Source organism: Tamandua tetradactyla, chromosome 10, assembly GCF_023851605.1.
Source record: "Tamandua tetradactyla isolate mTamTet1 chromosome 10, mTamTet1.pri, whole genome shotgun sequence".
NCBI lineage: Eukaryota > Metazoa > Chordata > Mammalia > Pilosa > Myrmecophagidae > Tamandua > Tamandua tetradactyla.
In genome coordinates, this window is record NC_135336.1 from 109,019,342 (window position 1) to 109,043,156 (window position 23,815).

General features: G+C 42.5%; 1 protein-coding gene, 1 long non-coding RNA gene and 1 pseudogene across 8 annotated transcripts in view; 1 reads left to right on the forward strand and 2 right to left on the reverse strand.

Moving 5' to 3' along the window:
• DIP2A (disco interacting protein 2 homolog A) overlaps nucleotides 1-8,573 on the forward strand; it is a 189,644-nt gene extending 181,071 nt beyond the window's left edge. For 2 of the 7 annotated variants that reach the window (XM_077119265.1, XM_077119267.1), the window contains 4 exons: nucleotides 901-975; nucleotides 2,227-2,401; nucleotides 3,189-3,312; nucleotides 3,902-8,573. In XM_077119265.1, the coding sequence (XP_076975380.1) occupies nucleotides 901-975; nucleotides 2,227-2,401; nucleotides 3,189-3,312; nucleotides 3,902-4,154 (627 nt within the window). In that variant the 3' untranslated portion in view covers nucleotides 4,155-8,573. The remainder of the gene's footprint in view (nucleotides 1-900; nucleotides 976-2,226; nucleotides 2,402-3,188; nucleotides 3,313-3,901) is intronic. The other 5 variants (XM_077119264.1, XM_077119269.1, XM_077119266.1 and 2 more) reach the window with 3 other exon arrangements.
• LOC143648792 (uncharacterized) lies at nucleotides 203-23,619 on the reverse strand. The gene is made up of 3 exons (XR_013158768.1): nucleotides 19,202-23,619; nucleotides 6,072-7,506; nucleotides 203-4,141 (listed from the first exon to the last, which is right to left on the reverse strand). It is a non-coding gene; the product is annotated as an uncharacterized LOC143648792 (long non-coding RNA).
• On the reverse strand, nucleotides 7,429-9,734 carry LOC143648882 (eukaryotic translation initiation factor 2 subunit 3-like; annotated as a pseudogene).
• Nucleotides 23,620-23,815: the final 196 nt, after the last annotated feature.

Here is a 23,815-nt window from a genome sequence, read left to right on the forward strand (position 1 = left end):
CCTGTTAGTATTTATGGCTGTGCCATAAAATGTTTAATTATCTCGTGTCCTTCTCACATTTTGCAATTGCATATAACTGGTCATGATCGGAGTTGCGTTTTGGAAAAAGAGCTCTGGCTTCAAGGCTCTGGTGGACCCTGTGGGGAAGAGGGCAGAGGCAGGGGCCAGAGGGACAGCCGCCGCGCCTGCACTCGGGCCTCCGCTGGCCCTCGCCCACCCCTCACCTGCCCTGCCACCCCCTCGCTTCATCAGGGAGGACCTGAGGCCTTAAGAGACAGGGGGCCAGGCCTGGGCAGCCCAGTGGTCTGACCTGGAAGGGGGCAGGTGTGGGCCATCTCCTGACCTGAGGCCATTTCCCTGGAAAGTTCTTTCACTCTTGGGGTTCAAGGGGCAGCCTCCCTGTCCTTCCTGCATGGGCACCCTATAGGTACTCAGCAGACAGTGGCAGGATGGACATCCCCGTGGTTTTGGTCAGGAGCGTCCATTCAGAGGCTGAATGGACTCCACAAACCTTCCCCAAGTCCAGGATTCGTCCGAGGAGATGGTGGTTGGGGGCAGTTCCCTTAGGGTGCTGTGGGCTCTGCAGTGAGGGAAGCTGACCTGTGAGTGTCATCTGGAAGACCTTTCCACCCTGAGAAAAATGTTCTAGGGTGGGGCAAGAGTTAACTCGACCCTTTCTTCCCCTCTACATCCAAAGGTGGCCCCATTCTGAAGAACTGAGGTGACAATATATTAAGAGTCACCATTTTAGTTTTATCTTAATTCTGTCAAATTCGGAGTGGCTTCTGATCTTCCTGGTCAGCCACAGGAATGTCTTTACACATGCACGTGCATTAGATTAGCTCCTAGTTACCCAGGCACCTGTCTCCTCCACGCGGGACACAGCTCTCCTCATTCCAGATCCTGCCGGGGGTGAAGGTCATCATCGCACACACAGAGACCAAGGGGCCCCTGGGAGACTCGCACCTGGGAGAGGTGAGTGCCCCTCGCAGTGGGGGGGGGGGGGGCAGCAACCCTGGGAGGTGTGCCCTCCCAGTCTCCACTCCTTCCTGTTTGGTGTCAGTACCACTGCCACCAGCTGAGGGTTTGTTGCCCCTCTGATCTCTGACCCAAGGACAGCAAAAGCCTGCACAGGTTGGAGGTGGATACATCATGTCTCCAAGGTCGGCTGAGGCCGAGCTGCTGTCCCTCCCTGATTCGCATGCGTTCTCATTGCGACATGTGGAGGAGGGCTCTGGTGGGGACAGTGGGTGGCCTCCCCATCACCATCAGTCACATGACCCAGTGGCAGCAGGGCAGGGTCCGGCCCTGGCTCCCGGAGCTGGCCTTTGGGAAGGGTGGGCAGAGCTGGTGAGCATGCTGGGCTCGCAGTGCACAGTTCCCAGGAGGACCTTGGAATATGCCTCGTCACCTTCCTGCTGACTGCCTCCTCCTTTGACGGTTGAGGTTGTGAGCCTCAGGGCCGTCTAGCTGGGGCTTCTTGGGGCCACAGGCCTTGGCCATCCTGAGTACTGGCTGAGTGAGGGTCTCCCCTATTCCTGCAGCCCCTCTCTCCTCTTTGAGATGGGGACCTGTGGGGACCTACAGCCAGGCTGGAAGGCCTCACGGCTGTAATGCAGGAGGGAGCTTTCCTGACCCTGCACGGCTGTAGGTCCCAGCACAGGTTGTGTTGAGACAGGGGTCCGTGAGGCCCTGCCACCACACACCACCACAGAGCCTCCGCTGAGCTGATGCAGAAGTGCTCACAGCAGCTCTCTTTGGTCTGCACGCACGCATGCATGCATGCTCACACGCATGAGCACAGCATACGCAGACTGTGTGTCGTGGCCTTCAGTGCCCTGCGCTGGCTATGTGGCTGCATCCCAGAGTGCCCCTGCTGTGGGCATATAAACACTTCCAGTGTTTCTGTGTTACAAATAGTAGCTTGTGAGGACCATTGAATTTCATCTCTGCTCATCCATGTAAGCTGAAGTCCTGCACATGTTGTTCCTGGGTAAAAGGAGAGAAAGTTGTACATTTTGCTAGGACAGTAATTTTTTATTTAGTTTAAGAATAAGAGACACGGCAAATAGCCCTCTCACCATTCCCTTTTCCTTTTGGGTTTAGCGGTTCTGTGAGGTTTCCCGGGGTGCGGCGCTGCATGCGCAGGTGTGTTAGGACCTGTGCCTGACGGGAACAGCTGTGGTTGGTCATGTGCCCATGCTCTTGTGCCCTTGGCCCCGGCAGATCTGGGTGAGCAGCCCCCACAACGCCACTGGCTACTATACGGTCTACGGGGAGGAGCCACTTCATGCCGACCACTTTAGTGCTCGGCTGAGTTTTGGGGACACCCAGACCATTTGGGCCAGGACTGGGTATCTCGGCTTCCTCCGAAGGACGGAGCTGACCGATGCCAGCGGAGGTGAGTGGCCCCTGTCAGCAGGCAGGGAGTGCTGTGTGCCTAGAGTGGAGAGGGGGCCCATGGGTGCACATGCCATGCTCAGCAGCCTTCCATGGCCTACCTGCGAGGGCTCAGCTCTCTCTGCAAGTAACAGTCTCTTCCTGTCTTAGTTTCTCGCCTGCTAAAACAAATACCATGCAAGGAGGTGGCTTCACAACAGGGATGTACTGACTCCCAGTTGCAGAGGCTGGAAGGTCTGCTCCCTCCTAGGACTGGTTCCCTTCTGGGTTCTGGGGACTTCCAGCCTCTGGCTGTTCCCCACGGCCTATCCCCAGCTGACTGTCTCTGCTTATAAAGACCCAGTCAGCTAGAGTAAAGCCCACCTGAGGCAGCAGGGCCAGCTCCAACTGGAGTAACATCCTGACGAGCGCTTACTAAGGTAGGTCCCCGCCACCAGAATGTGGGCCCAGACCAAGGTCACATCCACATGGGTCACAGCTCAGGCCCTAGCATTTGCCTAGGCTGCAGAACTTACGGTGGCCCAATAGATGCTGTTTGGTTTCCAGTGATAAAAACGATTTTTAAATACACATTCCTACATTGAGCTGACCTGTCTGAGGCGGTTACTTCCTACAGAGATAACAGAATGGGGTATTCCTTAGCACAGAATCGAGGTGAGTGCCAGCACCTTTGTGAAGCCCACGGGATGGGCTCTCGCGGGTGTTTGAAGAATGAGCTGTCCTAGAGAATATGTACTCGGGGCTGACACAGATGGAGATGAGTATTTGAAAGTGTCTGCTGTCCACAGAACGCCACGATGCACTGTATGTTGTTGGGTCTCTGGATGAAACACTCGAGCTGAGAGGCCTGCGGTACCACCCCATCGACATTGAGACGTCGGTGGTCAGGGCGCACAGGAGCATTGCTGAGTGGTAAGTGCAGGGTGGCCCTGGCACAGTGCTGGGAGAGGTTGGGCGGCGACACGGGCCCCGCAGGCTGACACTGCACCCTAGCACCAAGGCATCCAAGCTCAGGCACACTTTAGGCGCCAGCAACCTCCTGAGCTTCTTATGGGCCCCCACCCTTTGACCGCTCTGAGAGGTGGTGCCAGGCCACACATTGCTACTGTCTGGTGTTTGGGTTTTGTTTAATTTTTCCTCTTTTCCTAATCAGCTCTAAACCAAGAGACTACTCCTTCATGCACAGGCAAGATAATAATATCTTCATGTTTTAATCCGGAAAGGTTTCTGCTTTAAACGTGAATTTCTTAATTTATGTGGTCACAACTCACAATTTCTTCACTTCACAGGGAGCTTGCTTGGGTCAGGTACAGTGGTCCACGTCAACTAATGCTCCTGATTCTCAGCAGGAACTTTAATTAAAGAAGACATTCCTATAGACCACATTGAACCTAAGCTGTAAATGATAAATGATGCTGGGCCACACGTACCCTTCCTTCTTTGGTGCCTGGCACCCTGTCCCCGCTGCCCACCTGACTGCAGTCTGCCTTCTCGCCTGCAGTGCCGTTTTCACGTGGACCAACCTGCTGGTGGTGGTGGTGGAACTGGAGGGCCTGGAGCAGGACGCACTGGACCTGGTGGCCCTGGTGACCAGCGTGGTGCTGGAGGAGCACTACCTCGTGGTCGGCGTTGTGGTCGTGGTGGACCCGGGCGTGATCCCCATCAACTCTCGGGGTGAGAAGCAGCGGATGCACCTGAGGGACGGGTTCCTGGCTGACCAGCTGGACCCAATTTACGTTGCCTACAACATGTGAGAACAGATGAGTCAAAGCTTAAAGTACCAAAACTTAGATTCTTAAAACAGTTATAATTCAGACTGTGGGGCAGTGAAACTGTTCAAAAGTGTCGAGCCCGTGGGGGAGTTGAAATGGCTCCATTTGCATCCACCAGTCCTGCAGTGCTTCGCCTCTGCCACTGGCTGTTACAGACCTGCCCTCACCAACTGCAAAGTCTCACTTTAGAAATCACTTCCTCAGTTTATTTAAGGAAATTTTCTGAATCTATCAAAGACATTTACCAAAACATGAATGTCAGAATTTATCAGACAGGGTGACTGGAAAAGGAAAGGAGAGCCTTGGTGGGCACTTGAGAAAACTGCAAATGCACAGATCTCTGCTGTATTATGTTTGCACTTTTTAAGGCCAAAAATATAGTTCCTGATTTTAAAAATGCAATTATTTATTCCCACTACAAATGAGAATTTCTGTGCTGGAAAGACTTTGAGGCGCCTGGTACAGCTGCCGTACTTCATTCACAGGGAGGAGGCTGAGCCCAAAAAGACCGATGGAAAGGGAAGCAAGTCCCCTGCCCTCTGCCCCTCTTGGCCTGTGCCACATACAGTGCGTCCTCTTTGCCAGCTGCATTATTGAGACAGGTGTCCCCAGTTGTTTGCATATGTAGCCACAAGCACGCAGTAAGTGCCATTTTGGACCGTCAAGTTTAGATGTTCCGTTGCAGAAAGATAAACCAGCATTTAGGTTTAAACCACTTCCCTAGATTTTTGTAACTTCATGCTGTATAGACTGCTTGTTTTCACAACACTACAATATTAATTCTTCTCAATACCACAGAAGTGTCCTGAACTGTTATTTTTAGTCTAAACTAACAGATTTGGAAGCATTGGTGGGAAGGTCACAGTTTGGTAGCCTTCTTCATTGACCGCTGAGGAGGGAGATGATCTCACAGCTGTCATCATCTGCTTTCATGTCTTGAATCGTGTGCCTGTAAATTTTGGCCAAATCATATTCAGCTATTATATTCAAATTTAACTAAACCAAGTGGTCTGATAATTATAGTAACCTAAGTCAAAGAACAGAATGTACACTACTTTAGATACTTTTAAAAATATACAGTTAAGCAAGAGTCTAGAACATAGATTATTTTTATACAGCTGTTGACGTGTGCTGTGAGTTGTTGGGCTTTCTGGGGATTGAGGGTGGTTTTGGGGGCTCATGCATGCTTCACAGGAACAGTGGGGCTCCTCTGCAATTGGCCTGGATCAGTGCCTCACAAACCTGCAACTAATCCTCTGCCATTTTAAATTCTCCAACAGTGAGTCTGACTGTGCATTCTTAAGGCTTACTCTTCAGTGGCTGCAAGTAGCACCCTTCCGCAGCAGCTCTGTGTGCTGTGGCATGAGGCTGCAGTGGAGCATGCTGCAGCATGCTGGGCTTCTCACAATCCCACTGTAACTGTGTACAGAATCCAGGTTACTTACTGTTTGATTTGGACAGGTTTTGTCAATAGACTAATGTACATTTCTTATAATGGACTAGCAAGGAAGGGAAAAGAACTACCTAACCCCTATTTTAATGTTGTCGTTTTATAGCAAACAAAATGTTGTAAGATTTTTGTATTGAGACATCAGTGGCAGTAAGACAAGGTGTCTTGTAAATTAAGATTTTAAGAAGTGTATTTAAATGTTTCAAAATGACTCTCTTGGAATTATGTAGATCACACTAAAATTTTTTATATCATTATGTTAATAAAAACTTATTGACTGTAATTCTATATTTTGAAATTCATGGAAAGGCTTTTATAAGAACCACAACTAGGATGTGTTTTATTATACATTATTTTTTTTAAAAATCAAAACAATTATGCTTACAGCATAAAATCTAGAAAGCACATTAAAGTATAAAGAAGAAAATTAAAATCTCTTAATATCCTACCTCTGAGCAAGAGCTGCATCAGTATTCGACATAAATCCTTTCAGGGATTTATTTCTTCCTTTTTTAAAAAAGTTTTTAAAAATTAGGATCATATACTTATTTTATAATTTGCTTTTATTCTTAATAAATTACAAACTTTTTAATCTATTACATTATATTCTTCTATATTTCATTTAATGGCTTTATAACCATCATACAGGTGTGCCAGGACTACACATAGTAGTCCTGTTTTTTTACTCTGTTGTGCATCACTGTTGCTTTCAGCATTGCTGCAGTATACGTACACAACATACACACATGCTCACACACAAACACGCATGCACACTATACACATTCATACATACACGCGCACATACGTGCCTAATTACTGTCCTTAGGCTTCATTCCTACATAGAATGATTGGGTCAAAGTTTATGACATGTTGGAAGCTTTTTTTCTTTCTTAACTTTTTATTGTAGAAACATATGTACAACTTAAAATTTCCCATTTTAATCACTTTTGAATGTACGATTCAGTTGTACTAATTAGATCTGCAATATTGTGCTACCATCCCCAATACCCATTACCCGAGCTTTTTCATCACCTCAAGCAGAAACTCTTTACATAGTAAGTAATAACTTAGTCTCCCCACCTATCCCTGGTCCCTGATAACCTATAATCTTACCTGCTCTTGAAATTTGCTTCTAGGTATTTCATATAAGTGAGACTATACAGTATTTGTCCTTATGTATCTCGCTTATTTCATTCAACATGATGTCTTCAGGGTTCATCCATGTTCTTAGATGCATGAGAACTTCATTCCTTTTCACAGCTGAACAATATTCTGTTTTGTGTATATGCCACACTTTGTTTATCCATTCATCTTTGGTGTTAGAAGCTTTTGATACCCACTGCCTTTTCAGTAAGATAGATGCCTCTTTTCCAACAACCACAACACCACTGGAAATGAACTTTTGTTAAGATAAAAGTAAGTTTTGCTAATTTAATTGGCAAATAAGTGTTTAAATTTTAGTAATATAGAATGTGTTGTCATGTGTTTATGGTCAGTTTTGTTTCTCATCTAATGTAGTCTTTCTAATTTGGCCATTGTTACTAAACTGGAGTTTTTTCTTAGTGGTTTATTGTAGCCGTTTTATGTTAATAATCATAACCCTCACATAGCCCATACTTTTTCTAGTGTTTTATTTGCATCTTGATTCTGTTTTTTTAAATCCGGGCTGTTTGTTAAATCTTCTAGTTATTTTATCCAGACCATGGTTGCATGCACTACATTTTGGATTATAAATATTGTTTCAGAGTGGTTCTACGGAAATGGCTAACACAGCCGTAGGGACAGTAATGGCAGAGAAATAACTTACCTCCAGTGTTTGCTCAGTTCCTACCACCCAGCTGTACAGGACCAGTCGAGGTCTGCCTTCAGGCCTTCCAGACTGCTCTAAAGAAGGAGCAGGAAGACCTTTGGTGCCTCTGTTTCTCTGACCGTAACTATTGTTGGCGAGTCATGTCCACCTTATTTGTCAAGTACAAAAAGAAGAGAATGGAAAAAAGAAAAAAAAAGGAAGAGAACAAAGCATTCCTTTTCTATCCCAAATCATTTCCATAAGTTTGGGGTCCTAAAAGATTAAGAAGGAAACTCTTTTTCTCTGAAGTGGGTACAGTCACAGTGTTATACCATCATGCCTGGCATCCATCTTCCTTTGGATGATGATCAGTTCAGTAGTAGAGATTATAGAATTATTTTCAATGGTTGCTACATGTAAAATTTCAAAGCCAATTTTTTTCTTAGGAAGAGAAACTTTATTTAAAACAGGTTTTGTGGTAGGTATGCTACAGTGAATGCTGGCAATAGCAAACAGTTTGATTTCAAGCCTGCACGGATGTATATCTAGATTGGACATTATTTGGGAATAATTAATCTCTGTTAAAATGCAGGTTAAAGCCAACATTATGCCAATTACTGCGCTTATTGTAGACTCTGAGTACTAGAGGTTAAATTTTCATCACCAAATAAAAAAGTTACAGCTACTGCTGAGGTAATGAGCTGTGAAATTAATTTCCCAGTATTGCTTCAAAAATATACCCCTAGGTTGTTAAGAGAGATTCCAACTTGATCTAAATTTACCGTGTAACTGGGACTCTTCGGTCAACAGACTGGATTGTCACCCCTCTTCTTATCTGGCCCCCACCCATCAAACACTAACGTTTCTCAACTCTTCATCTGCAGCCATTTTTCCTCAACTGAACTAACTCTTCCTCTTGCACTGGGAACCCATTTTCATATGAGCACTTCATTCTTGGAACGTTTTAGCACTTTTGCTGACTTCTTATCTCCTTAAGTGCAGTCACCAAGGAATCGTCTAAGTAGGATAGAAAATTTCCCGTTCTCTGAAGACTGCAGGTAGCACTCTAAATGCTCTCCCACCATTCTGTCGGCCCAGCACAAAAGGGGCTCAAACATGGTTCCAACCCCATAAGACCCTCTGCAGCAGCATATTGAGGATCATTACATTCTGCAGAGATACAATTTTGGGACACACTGGTTTGGATATGAGTTGTCCTTCACTGTCTTTGGAAACAATACCAGGTCTCACTTCTCTCTCCTGGTCAACCTTTAACACTCCTTTTTGAGTTCTGCCACCACATGAGGGAGGGGTGTAGATTCTGTGTGGAAGAAAAGGAAAGCCTTCAGACAGATCATGGTGGCAAAGGCATGGCTATTTACTATTAGGTTGGATTGTATGATGTGTGAATAAAATTGTTTAAAAATGAACAGAGAGGGGTGGTGTGACGGTGGGTCAGTGGCAGAATTCTCACCTACCATGCCAGAGACCCAGGTTCGATTCCCAGTGCCTGCACATGTAAAAAAAAAATTAAAAATAAATGAACAGAGAGAAACAAGTGCTAGAGAAAATGCAGAGGAGGAGATAAACTTATTCACTGTCAGTAGGGAAATGAGAGCTGCACCCCCTTGGCGGGAAGTGTGGTGGTTCCACAGGAGGCTAGGGGCTGCCATAGGATCCTGAAATCCCCTTGGTAGATTCTTAGAGGAACTGAGAGTGGGGACACAGATGGACATTTGCACACTGGTGTTTATGGCAGCAGTGTTCCGAGATTGACAATGGATGGAGGTGGCCTAAGGGCACAAGGACTGAGGAATGGAAGGGGGAACTGTGGTGGTTACATACAGTGGACTACTGAGTGGCTGCAAGAAGGAAAGGATGTGTCTCATGCAACTAGGTGACAGTATGTTAAATTAAGGGACAGTATGTTGAATAAAATGTCGGAAACAGACAAATATTACATATGGACAAACTATAATGTACAAATGTGGTGAACTGAAGGTGAGAGCATGGGTTATCAGGTTGGGACCTATTGTAAAGCATCCTAGACTGTAAGCTGTTACAGCAGTTGAAGTAGTAAAAACTCCGTTTACCAAGAAAGTACTTGAACCTCTGAGAAGTGGCCAGAGGACTCTTTGTCCAAAGTCTGAGTCCCAAATATTTTTTGTTTCTAGATTATATAGGCTAGTGAGCAAGGCAGGAGTTACTAAGGGAATGGGTGGTAAACAGTGGCAAAGTACAGATACAGAACTTGCAGGGTGGGAGTTACTCTCTGGTCCTTAGCTGAACTCTTCTGTCCAAGATAAGGGCAGCTCTTGGACATGACAAGAAACAGGCCTGGCAGCCTCCCTCTTTGCACACCAATATCTTCAGACAGGCTTGAGTAAGCCTGGATGTGATTTACAGCACTGCAGACATTCTGCTTTTCTTCCTTCGAGAAAGCTTGCAATTATGTACCTTTATGAATGCAACAATTTATAGGGATGCACACAAATACACAGAGTAATACATAAAATGACACAACAATATTGAGGCGATACACATAAATAATTCCTAAAGTTATACAATAATAAAACTGAGGTTAAACTTGTAAACTACTTCACAGTCACATCTATTCTGGAGTTGAAACTGATATTTCTAAATTATGAGATACTGAGCTATTTGTGTATAACCTAGACATTCCCTGAAACTTTGGGTATTAATGTAACACTAGAAACTCAAGAGTAACGGCTCTCAAGCTATGAAAGTCAGCACTACACCGTTCAGCAACTGTCAGGAAAGTTGAAAGAGTGACCAGACTTCGTCTAGAGATATGAATGAAGCTGATCTGGTAAATCACAATACTGGGTAAAGGATGATATGGCCCATATTTTCAAACTTAAACCTCTGTGTGAGACCAAATGGAGAGATGTTTATTTGGTGCAAAAAATTATATTTTTAGTAGCACATTGTTCTGCCGGAATGCATCATACCAGAAACAGATTGGCTTTTAATAAAAGGGGATTTATTTTCTTAGTTCTTCAGAGGAAAGGCAGCTAACTTTCCACTGAGGTTCTTTCTTACGTGGTAAGGCACAGGATGGTCTCTGCCGGCCTTCTCTCCAGGCCCCTGGGTTCCAACAACTTTCCCCAGGGTGACTTCTTTCTGCATCTCCAAAGGCCTGGGCTGAGCTGCGAGTGCTGAGATGAGGAATGCCAAGCTGCTTAGGCTGTGCTACGTTGTGGTCTCTCATTTAAGCATCAGCCAATTAAGTCAAACATCCTTCATTGCAGCAGGCACGCCTCCTAGCCGATGTAAATCAGCAACAGATGAGGTTCACATACCATTGGCTCATGTCTGCGGCAACAAAACTAGGTACGCTCACCTGGCCAAGTTAACAACTGAATTTAACACACGTATTATCTAATTTAACTTGGCTGGTCTGGTGGTTAAGTACATGAAATCTTGATTAGGACATGGGATCTTGTTGGTTTGTGCAGGTTATTGTGATGCCCTGATATATCCCAGAGTAATTTGGGCAGAGAATAAAAAAAAGTATTTGCAAAGTCTCCTTGAGGGGCTGGGGGAAAAGGAGGAAATATTCAACTTCCCCATCTGGGAAATTCCTGATATTCTCACACCAATTCAATTGACTGAGCCCTCAATCTTGTGGCTCGCCCCTATGAAACTTATTACTGCAGAGGAGAAGCCAAACCTGCTGATAATTGTGCCTAAGAGTCACTCCCAGAGAACCTCTTTTGTTGCTCAGATGTGGCCTTTCTCTCTAAGCCAACTCACCAGGTGAACTTACTGCCCTCCCTTCTATGTGGGAAATGACTCCCAGGGGTGTTGTAAATCTCCCTGGCAGTGTGGGACAAAAATCCCAGGATGAGCCAAGACCCAGCACCAAGGGATTGAGAAAGCCTTCTTGACCAAAAGGGGGGAAGCGACAAATGGGACAAAATAAAGTCTCAGTGGCTGAGAAATTTCAGAGTCAAGAGGTTATCCTGGAGGTTATTCTTGTGCATTATATAGATGTCTCATTTTAGTTTATTGTGCATTGGAGTGGCTGAAGGGAAGTACCTGAAACAGTTGAGCTGTGTTCTAGTGGCCTTGATTCTTGAAGATAATGGTATAACTATATAGCTTTTACGATGTGACTGTGTGATTGTGAAAACCTTGTGTCTAATGCTTCTTTTATCCAGGGTATAGACAGATGAGTAAAAAGACAAGTAAAGATTAAACAATAAATAAATATTAGGGGGAGATAAAAAGGGTAAAAATTGAGTAGATTGAAATACTGTGGGTCAGTGAGAGGGAGGGGTATGGGGTGTATAGAGTTTTTTTTTTTTCTGGAGTGATACAGATGTTCTAAAAATGATCATGGTGATGAATCTACAACTATGTGTTGATATTGTTTGCAACTGATTGTATAATATGGTTGGACTGTATGTGTGTGTGGATATTTCTCAGTAAAAATATTTTAAAAGAAAGAATACAGCCACCAGCTACCCACCCCCCACCCCCTCCCCAAGATCATCAACCTTGCAGCCAAGTTTGTTCACATCTAAGGACCTAATAAGAACAAGTCGGGGTTCTGAGGTAAAGTCTCTTGGGGGTACAAGAACTTTCTTTACTAAGTACTCACAGACAACTTCAGTATTGTATTTCAGCTGAGCAGAAATTGGAAAATAGGAGCTCCTAATGCTATTGAACCTTACACAAATCAAAGATTTGTTCATATTGCTGTTTAGCCAGACTTGATTTTACTAAATCAGTTTTATTTTGTAGAGTCAAAATATGCTTCAGTTTCATGATTTCTATCGCAGCCAGGTGTTGAGAAGCCTGAGGCTTCAAATAGACCTACTCCAAGACACATACTAATCACAATGTTAAGTGCCAAAGATAGATATTCTGAAGACAAGAAAAGAAAAGTGATTAATAACATACAAGAGATGCCCAGTAAGACTCAGCTGAGTTTCTCATCAGAAACCATGGAAGTGAGAAGGCAGTGGTATGATAAATTCAAGTTACTGAAAAAGAAAAACTGCCAGCCAAGAATCGTTGGACAAGATAAAGTGAATCGAGGACAAGATTCACTTTAGCTGTTGGCAGAAGCGCTGCCCCTTCACTACTGCACCATTGAGCATACTAGCTGTCAAAATAATGTGGCCAAAGCAGTTAACAAAGGAAACGTGTCTGATGTGAAGTGCCCTTGGCCCCTGGATATGTGTAGGGAGCTCATTGGTTGCAGTACTGACACGGGTTCTATGACGTTCTGGCTGAGGACAGCTGGGTCATCACATTTATAAACTTTGGCATTAGCATAGCCAAACTTAACTGTAATAGTTCTGATTCATTTTTTTTTTTTACATGGGCAAGCAGAACTAAAGGCATTTAGGCATCTTTACCTCACATCCCTGGGACCCTGTGGAGCTGTTGGGTGCCCCCTTTGTGGGTCCCTGGCCCAGTCTCAGCTGGGGAATATTGATGACCAAATGCCAAAGGAGAGTAGTAATACAAATACAATCAACAGCAAAATCTTTGCCAAGAGAATTTGATCTTCAGAGTAAATCCACCAAGATAATCTGATGCCCAGATACCAGCCACAAAAAAAAAAAAAAAAGCCATATGAAGAAACAGGAAGAAAAACCCCAGAAAAAGGAACAAATCACAAACTGGAGAAGATACAGAATCTAGAACAACTAATCAAAAAATTTTAAACAAATCTAAAAAAATTCAATGAGATAGTAAAGAGATAAAGGATATTAAGAAGACACTGGGTGCAACAGGATAAATAATAAATAACAAAAAAATTTAAAAATTTTAAAGAAAACACTGGGTGAGCATAAAGAATTTTAGGCATGCAAAGAAAAATAACAGCTCTTATGGGAATGAGAGACACAATACATGAAATTAAAAATACACTAGAAGCACAAAATGGCAGATTTGAATGGGCAGGAAAAAAAGATCCATGAGCTAAAGGATAGAATATCCAAATTCAAACAGAAAAGAATGGGAAAAACTGATCAAGGTCTCTGGGGACTGACTGACAACTCAAAGCACTCAAACATTTGTGTCCTGGATGTCCCAGAAGAAGAGAAGGAGGAAAGGACAGTAGGAATATTTGAGAGAATTATGCCTGAAAACTTCCCATCTCTTATGAAAGGCATTGAAATTCAGGTCCAAAAACTGCAACATACCCAAAACAGAATAAATCCAAATAGACCTACTCCAAGACACATACTAATCACAATGTTAAGTGCCAAAGATAAAGAGATATTCTGGAGACAAGAAAAGAAAAGTGATTAATAACATACAAGAGATGCCCAGTAAGACCTAGCTGGGTTTCTCATCAGAAACCATGGAAGTGAGAAGGCAGTGGTATGATAAATTCAAGTTACTGAAAAAGAAAAACTGCCAGCCAAGAATCGTCTGTTCTACAAAACTGTCCTTCAAAATTGAGGAAGAGTTTAAACTATTAACAGAAGCTGAAAGAGTTTGTTAGCAAGAGGGCTGCCGTACAAGAAATGCTAAAGGGAGTCCTGCAGGCTGAAAGGAAAGAACAGGAGAGAGGCCAGGAGGAGATTACAGAAATGAAGACTATCACAGGGTACTAAAAGGATAAAGAGAAAAATAGTCTGACAAAAGCCAAAGAATAAAACGGATGAAGTAAGGACAGCTTTAACAGTAATAACATTGAGTGTTCATGGAATAAACTCCCCAAACAAAAGACACAGATTGGCAGATTTGGATTTAAGAAAATGTGATCTATCTATATGCTGTCTATAAGAGACTCACCATAGACCCAGGAACACAAATAGGTTAGAAGTGAATGGTTGGCAAAAGATATTCCAAGCAAACAGTAAACAAAAAAAGAGCTGGGGTAGCTATATTAACATTGTACAAAATAGCCTTTAAATGCAAAAATGTTATGAGACAAAAAAGGACACTATATACTAATAAAAGGGACAAACTCACCAAGAAGAAATAACAATCACAGATATGCACCTAATCAAGGTGCCCCAAAGAACATGAGGCAAACACTGGCAAAACTGAAGGAAGCAACAGACATTGCTAAAATAATTGTGGGAGAGTTTTAAAACACCACTCTTTAATAGATACAACATCTAGACAGAACATCAATAAGGAAACAACCTAAATAGTATGATAAATGAACTAGACCTAACACACATATATAGATCATTGCACCCCCAAACAGCAGGATGTTCATTCTTCTCAAGTGCTTATGGAACACTCTCCCAGGATAGAACATATGCTGGGGCATAAAACATCTTATTTTAAAAGATGTAAATTATACAAAGCACTTTCTCAGATCACAATAGAATGAAGCAAGAAATTAATATCAGCGAGAGAAGTGGAAAATTCACAAATATATGGAGGTTAAACTCTTAAACAATCAGTGGGTCAAAGAAGAAATTATAAGAGAAATCAATAAATATCTTGAGATGAATGACAAGTACACATAATATCAACTCATGGGATACAGAGAAGGCAGTGCTGAGAGGGATATTTATAACCTAAATGCCTACATTAAAAAGGAAGAAAGACCCTCTCAGCCATTGGGAACTCCCAAGAAAATAAGCCAAGCCCTTGATTTTGAGGCTTGCCCTTATGAAACTTATTTCTATAGTGCAGAAACAAAGACTACCTATGACAAGGCCTAAGAGTTGTGTTGCTCAGATATGGCCTCTCCCTCTCTCTAAGCCCAATTCTGCAAGGAAAATCAATACCCTCACCCTCACCCTTCCTGGGACATGACATTCAGGTGTGAAAATCTCCCTGACAACACGGGGCATGACTCCTGGGGATCAGAGGCATGACTCCTGGGGATGAGTCTGGCCTTGGCACTGTGGGATTGACAATGTCTTTCTGACCAAAATGGAAAAGAAATGTAGTAAAATAAGGCATCAGTGGCTAAGAGAGATCAAATAAGGTCAAGAGGCTATTCTGGAAGCTACTCTTAGGCAAGTGTCAGAGAGTGTTAACTGCCATAGTTTACAAAAATCCCAATTAACATCACTCCTGTTGACTCTTGAGAACACCTAGGGCTCAAACTGAGACTATAAAAGTTTCATATGCTAAGTTCGCTTTCCAGGAACCTATAATTTCCAGAGTTCCTAGGCCAGATAAATCCTGAAACCCAGAGGGACCAGCCTCTCCAAGATTATCATCTAATTACATACCCCTATCCTTTAGTGTAGACACCCTTCTCAACATGAAAAAGTCTGAATAGGCATTGCCTAAAGATCCCTATAGATTAGGAGAAGGTTCAAATGAGAAGAAGGAGTTAGAGAAATAGGATTTAACAAATGAGTATGACTGCTGAATCACTATACTGATATTCCTTGTAGCCTCCACTGTTTTGAAGCAGCTCAAAGGAAAAACCTGAAGTAGTGGAATGGTAACCCAAAACAAACTCTGAAATCTTTTCTGTTTGTACAACTCTACTTATTGAAATTGACTTTGAAAATTACTGCTCTTTCTTTTCTTTGTATGTACATCTCACAATAAAAAAGTTAAAAAATAATTTTTAAGAAGTAAAAAAAAAAGGAAGAGGTAAAGTAAAAAACTTAGGTACACACTTAGAGCAACTAGAAAAAGAACAGCAAACAGAAAGAAATGAAGGCAAGCAGAAAGAACTGAATTACAAAAGGAATGAAATCAAGAACAACAACAAAATAAAATCAATAAAACCAAAAGTTGGTTCTTTAAGATCACAAAATTGACATGTCTTTAGCTAGACTGACAAAAAAAAAAGAAGATAAAAATAAATAAAATCAGAAATGAGAGGAGGGGCATTACTGTCCCCACAGAATATAAAATCATAATAGGATACTATGAACAACTGTACACCAACAAACAAGACAACTTAGATAAAATGAGTAATTTTCTAGAAAGACACAAACAATCCACAATGACTCAAAGAAGCAGAAGACTGCAACAAAACAATCTCAAGTAAAGAGATTGAAACAGTCATCAAAAACATCTCAAAAGTATGGAACTATTAAACTTTACCATTGGTACACACCCTGATACTGTGTCAAACATTAGGGACAACCAAATCAGGAGGCCAAGTCCTTGATCATGAGACTTGCTCTTGTGAAATTTATGTAGGTAGCACAAAGTTTAGTCTACCTATAGGTATGCCTAAGACACCTCTGGAGGGCCTCTTTGGTTGCTCAGATGTGGCCTCACTCTCTCTAAGCCCAACTCTACAAGTGAAATCATTGCCCTCCCCCCTACATAGGACATGACATCCAGGGGTGAAAGAGTCCCTGATGGCGTGGGAGATGACTCCCAGGGATGAGTCTAGCCCTGACACCATGGGATCAACAATGTCATCCTGACCAAAAGGGAGGAAGGAAATCTAACAAATAAGGTACCAGTGGCTGAGAGAGTTCAAGTAGAGTCGAGAAGCTACTCTGGAGGTCGCTCTTAGGAAAACTTCAGTTAGACACTGCTACCTATCATACCTTGCCAAACACAAACTAAAACCATCCCAGCCAATCCTAAAGAACACCTCGGGCAATATGTAAGATTCTACAAAGGTACAATGTATTAGGGTAACTTTTCAGAAACCTACAACTTCCAGAAGGGTCCTTGGACCAGATAAGTCCTGAAACATAGAAGAGCCAGCCTTTCCAGAACATCAGCTTGTTCCATCTCCCTACCCCTTATTACTGTCAGCCCCTTTCAACGTGAAAAAGTGAGAATGGCTATAACTCAAATACCCCTAAAGAGTGGGAGAAAGATCAAAAGTGATGGTGGAGTTATACAGACAAGGTAGCTTTTAACAAGTTTGAGTGCTGAATCATTATATTGATATTTCTTTTAGTTTCCAGTGTCTTAGAGTAACTAGAAGTGAAAACCGAATATTGTGGAATTGTAACCTATACAAAACTCCGAAATCTGTCTTACAACTAATTGTTGTGCTGTGCTTTGAAATGAAAGGAAAAATCCAAGATGATGGTATGGTGGCCCATGACAAACTCTGGGGTCTGTCCTGTAACTACTTGTTGAAGGGTGCTTTGAAACTATTGCTTTTTTCTTTCTTTGCTTTGTATATATATTATACAACAACAAAAATAATAAAAGATAAAAAAAAACCAACAAAGAAATGCTCAGATGGCTTTACAGTTACATTCTATAAGTATCCAAGAAGAATTATCATCAATCCTGCCCAAACTCTTCAAAAAAATTGATGAGGAGGGAATGCTACCTGACTTATTCTATGAAGCCAACATCATCCTAATACCAAAGCCTGATAAAGAAATTACAAGGAAGGAAAATTACAGAACACTCTAATTAATATAGATACAAAACTCCTTAACTCCAATCGAATCCAACTCCACATTAAAAAACTTATACACCATGATCAAGTGGGTTTAATCCCCAGTATGCAAGGGTGGTTCAACACAAGAAAATCAATCAACATAATACACTAACAAATAAGAACCACATGATCACCTCAATTGAGGCAGAAAAGGCATCTGACAAAATCCAGCATCCTTTCTTGATTAAAAAAACACTTCAAACGATAGGAATAAAAGGAAACTTTTTTAAGGGCATATATGAAAAACTCAGAGCTAACATCATACTCAATGGGGAAAGGCTGAAAGCGTTCCCATTGAGATCAGGAAGAAGACAAGGATGCCCACTGTGACCACTGCTATTTAACATATGCTAAAAGTTCTAGCCAGAGAAATGAGGCAAAAAAAAATGCTATTTTTCTTAATACTACCCTATTTGCAGATGGTATGATCCTATATTTAGAAAGTCCTGAAAAATCTAGAAACAAAGCTACTTGACCTAGGAAAGGAGTTCTGTAAAGTGGCGGGATACAAGATTAATATGCAAAAATTAGTAGGTTTTCTATACAATGATAATGAGCAATGAGGGAGGAGATCAGGGAAAAAAACCAAACAAATCATTTACTGTAGCAACTGAAAGAATCAAATATCTAGGAATAAACTTAACCAAAGATGTAAAAGAACTGTATTCAGAAAATGACAAAGCATTGCTAAAAATAATCAAAGATGACCTAAATAAATAGAAAGACATTCCATGTTCATGGATTGGAAGACTAAATGTAGTTAATATGTCAATTCTACCCAGATTGATTTGCAGATTCAATGCAATCCCAGTCGAAATTCCCACAGGCTACACTGCAGAATTGGAAAAGCCAAATACCAAATTTATTTGGAATAGCCAAAAACACCATGAGAAAGAAAAATGAATTTGGAAGATTCACACTTCAGAAGTTTAAAGCATATTATAAAGCTACAGTGGTCAAAACAGCACAATACTGGCACAATGATAGACACTGATCAATTGAATCAAATGGAGAGTTCAGAAATAGATCATCAGATCCACTGTCAATTGATTTTTGACAAGGCTCCCAAGTTCACTCAACTTGGACAGAATAATTTCTTCAATAAATGGTGTGAGAACTGGATATCCGTAATCAGAATAATGAAAGAGTACCCCTAGCTCACACCCTATAAAAAAAAAGTAATGTAAAATGGATCCAAAACCTAAATATAAGAGCCAGTACCATAAAACTCCTAGGAGAAAAAATAGGGAAGCATCTTCAAGACCTAGTGATAGGTAGTGTCCTAGTCTGCTAGCTGCCTGAATGCAATATACCAGAAACATAATGGCTTTTAAAAACGGGAATTTAATGAGTTGCTAGTTTACAGTCCTAAGGCTAAGAAAATGTCCCAATCAAAACAAGTCTATAGAAATGTCCAATCAAAGGGAAAAATATGTCCATCCAGGGAAAAATACCTTGGTTCAAGAAGGCCAATGAAGTTCAGGGTTTCTCTCTCAAGTGGAAGGGCACATGGCGAACACAGAGTTTCTCTCTCATCTGGAAAGGTACCTGGTGAACACAGTCAGGGTTCCTCTTTCAGCTGGAAAGGCACATGGCAAACACAGCGTCATCTGCTAGATTATTCTCCTGGCTTCTTGTTTCATGGAGCTCCCCAGGAGGCATTTTCCTTCTTCATCTCCAAAGGTCACTGGCTGGTGGACGCTGCTTCTTGTGGCTATGTCATTCTGCTCTGCTCTCTCTGAATCCCCAATCTCCAGAATGTTTCCTCTTTTATAGGACTTCAGAAGCTAATTAAGACCCACCCGAATGGGCGGAGACATGTTATCACCTAATCCAGCTTAATAACCACTCTCGATTACATCACATCTCCAGGGAGATGATCTAAATACAATTTCAAACATACAATGCTGAATAAGGATTAGAAGAAATGGCTGCCTTTATAAAATGGGATTAGGATTAAAACATGGCTTTTCTAGGGGACACGTCCTTTCAAACCAGCACAGGTGGTAATTTCTTAGACCTTACACCCAAAGCCCAAGCAACAAAAGAAAAAAGTAGACAAATGGGACCTCCTCAAAACTGAATACTTCCGTGCTTCAAAGGACTTTTTCAAAAGGGTGAAAAGACCGCCAACTCAAGGGAGAAAACATTTGGAAACCACATATCTCATAAGGATTTGATCCAGACATATAAAAAAATCCTACAACTCAATGACAAAAAGACAAACAACCCAAATTAAAAATGGGCAAAATATATGAAAAGACATTTTTCCAAAGAGGAAATACAAATGGCTTAAATGCACATGGAAAAATGCTCAGCTTCATTAGCTATTAGGGAAAGGCAAATCAAAACCACAATGAGATATTTCACCCCTACTAGAATGGCCATTATTAAGAATAAAACAGAAAACTGAAAGTGTTGGAGAGGATGTGGAGAAAGTGAACACGTTATTCACTATTGGTGAGGATGTAGAATGGTATAGCTGCTGTAGAGGATGTTTGGTTGTTCCTCAGGAAGCTAAGTATAGAGTTGCCTTACGACTTCGCAATCCCAATACTCGGGATATACCTAGAAGATCTGAAAGCAGGGGTGCAAACAGACATTTGCACACTGATTCACAGCAGCATTATTCACAATTTCCAAAAGATGGAAACAACCCAAGTGTTCATCATCTGATGAATGCATAAACAAAACGTGGTATATACATATGATGGAATATCTCTCATCAGTAAGAAGGAATGAAGTCTTCAAGAACGTGACAATGTGGCTGAACCTTGAGGACATTATGTTGAGTGAAATATGTCAGACACAAAAGGACAAATGTATGATTTCACTAGTACGAATTCATTATAATATGTAAACCTATAGACATAAAATCTAGAATATAGGTTACCAAGAGATAGAATGAGGCTAGAGAATGGGGAGTGGTTGTTTAACATGTGCAGAATTTTTAACTCGGTTGAATTTAAATGTTTGGAATTGGATAGAGGTGATTGTAGCACATTTGTTGGAGTATAATTAACAGTGCTCAACGGTGTGTGAATATCTTTGAAAAGGGAAGTTTAGAGTCATGTATGTCACTAGAAGGAAAGCTGGAAGTTAAAATATGGGACTGTATAACAGTGAATCCTGAGGTGGACAATGACTGTGATTAACAGTACAAGTATCAAAAAAAGTTCTTTTATGAACTAGAACAAATGTATGACATTACATGGAGTTAATAATAGAGTGGGAAATATGGGGAAAATGCACCTAAGGCTAACTATGGAGTGGCAAATAATACAATAATTACTGAATTTTTGGAATTTAAAAATTGACTCCCCCCCCCCCATTTTTAGGAGAAAAACACTTAGCAATAGCAGAGATAAAGTGAGAGACTTGAACTTTGCTGAACTCAAAAATTATTCAACGAGATTAAATTCATAAAAAGAATGCACAGAGAAGCAGCTTGTGATCAGTAAGGCCTAGAGATTTGCCATAAATTAGATTGTTCCCAACCCATTACCAACATCTCTCTGGCTACAAAAACTTAAGTGATGAAGTACTTATCCTAATGAATTCATGGGTTAATTAGATTTTTTTCAAAAGAAGAAATAATATTCATGTAAAAAACTGGAGAAAGGAAGATACAAAAAGTGAAATGTACTTGATAATAGCAATACTTCATTTATTTTAAAGATAAAAAAAACTTTAATCTTTAAAAATTAATTAAAAATAATTATTAGAGTGTCCTCTCCTGTTCCCTCTTCTCCACTCCATTCCTCTTGTTTTTGTCTTGTTGTGTTATGGGAGATATTGTCCTTTCCGACATGTCCAGAGGCACATTAAAAGAAAAAAATCTGTGGTTTAGTTCTGGCAATTTGCTCCATTATCCCCTCCCCATTAACTACACATGTGCCTGCCATCCTGTACCAGTACAGATCATGGATAAAGATATTCTGATGTGGGGGGTACAGTGGGAGAACTATGGGAAAAAAACCCTATTTTTCCATAATATTTGTATTAAGATATAGGTGTGCTGGTTTGAAAGGCTTTATGTACCCTAGAAAAGCCATGTTTTAATCCTGATCAATCCTGTGGGAGCAATGGTTTCTTCTAATCCCTGTTCAGTTCTATAGGTTGGAAGCTTGATTAGGCTATCTCCATGGAGATGTGACTCAATCAATTGTGGGTATTAAACTTGATTACATGGAGACGTGACTCCACCCTTTTGGGTGGGTCTTGATAACTTTACTGGAGTCCTGTAAAAGAATATTTTGGAGAAAGGTGGAGATTCTACGAACACCGCAGAACCACAAAGCAGAGTCCACCAACCAGCGACCTTTGGAGATGAAGAAGGAAAATGCCTCCTGGGGAGCTTCATGAAACATGAGGCCTGGAGAGAAAGCCAGCAGATAACCTATGTTCTCCATGTGACTTCCCAGTTGAGAGAGAAACGCTGAACATGGTTATCGGCCTTCTTGAACCAAAGTATCTTTCCTTGGATGGATACGCTTGTTTTAATTTGGACAATTTCACAGCCTTAGAACGGTAAACTAGCAACTTTTTAAATTCCCCTTTTTAAAAGCTATTCTGCTTCTTGTTATATTGCATTCTGGCAGCTAGCAAACTAGAACAACAGGTAAGGATAGAAATGGCTGTTTTTATTGATAATACAGGGAAGTTTTCATAAAAATAAGTAAAATAATTAATGAAAAAAATAAAGAAAATGGTGGCCTTAATGTGAGGATAGGTATGGTGACTTATAAAGTCTAAGCTGCTGCACATGTCAGGGGGGCCCATTCTGGTTAGATCCAGTCTCAGTTATCAAGAAATTTTAGACTTGGGTGGGTTAGTTCTGGGCTGATCCAGGACCCTTCATTATCAGCCTTATGGGCTGTCTCAGTGATCACAAGACTCTAAAGAGGTAAAACCGCATAAAGGGGTCAATTACAAGGACACAAGATAAAGGTTATACAACCATTATCAGAGATCCAGTTATTCCCGCTGTCTACTCCAATACACCAGAAAGCAAAAAGGAGTATCTATGCAGTGATTCATCAACCACAATCATCCCAGGAACCCTACCTTCTGGTTACAGCTCAGCCTGGCCTTCTTCCCCAGGACTGTCACCCCAGAGGCCTCACCTTGCAGAAGCTGCTTCTGCCCTTTTCCCCCGGGGACGTTCGATGCCAGTGTTCTGGCCTGAGGCTGCTTGGAAGGAGTAGTCCCACTCGGGGAGGGGAGGGGAGGGGAGGCTGGACAGGGGCTCCTCCAGGGGAGGGCACAGGTGCTCCCGCCAGGCAGGCCCATCTCCCCTCACGAGGTCAGGTTGCCGACATCTGCCCGGCAGGGGCCCCAGAGCTCATCCAGGGGGTAGCAGTGTAACAGAGAAAGAAGGGTTTAAAGGGTGATTTTGACTACTGAATCATATTCCTTTTTGCTTCTTGCGATACCGGAGCAGACAGAGGGAAAACCTGAAATCTCTAAACTAGAATCCGGCTGCCCTGATGTCTGAACTGAGTGTAAAAGCCCCCCTCGTGCCTCTGTGGCTGTAAGCGCTGTCACTCTCTATCTGGCCATTTCCTTGTAGGGCAAAGGCCCTGAGGCTACCGAAGAACGAAGTCAGCCCCCATCCCTTCCCCGGGCTCACTCCTCCTCCTGCAGGGGCCCGGCCCCTCCCGTCAGCTTACGCGCTGCTGCTGAAATGATAAGTCTCCTCTTCATCTAAAAGCCTTAAAAACCCTGAACCCCCAACCTGCGCGAGACAGACTCGGGGCCGCTAGCCGCCCATTCTCCTACCACCGCCCGGGAGGCGCTCGCGCTGAAACCCGGGACCTCTGGAAGGGACGGTTGAACCCGTCCCGCGAGCACCCGCAGTCTCCGTCACAGCCGCGCGCCGCAGCTGCCTACGCCCAAAGCCCGCGCCCCGCGCCCACTTCCGGCCGTATACGCGGGGGAGGGGCACGTTGTGGGCACGTGACTGTGCCGAGCCCATCACAGGGCCCCTCCCGGGGACACATACCCCGGAAGTTCCGGTTTGCAGCTGCGGCTGGCGAGGGGCTCGGGGCGGTGGCGGAGATGGGTCC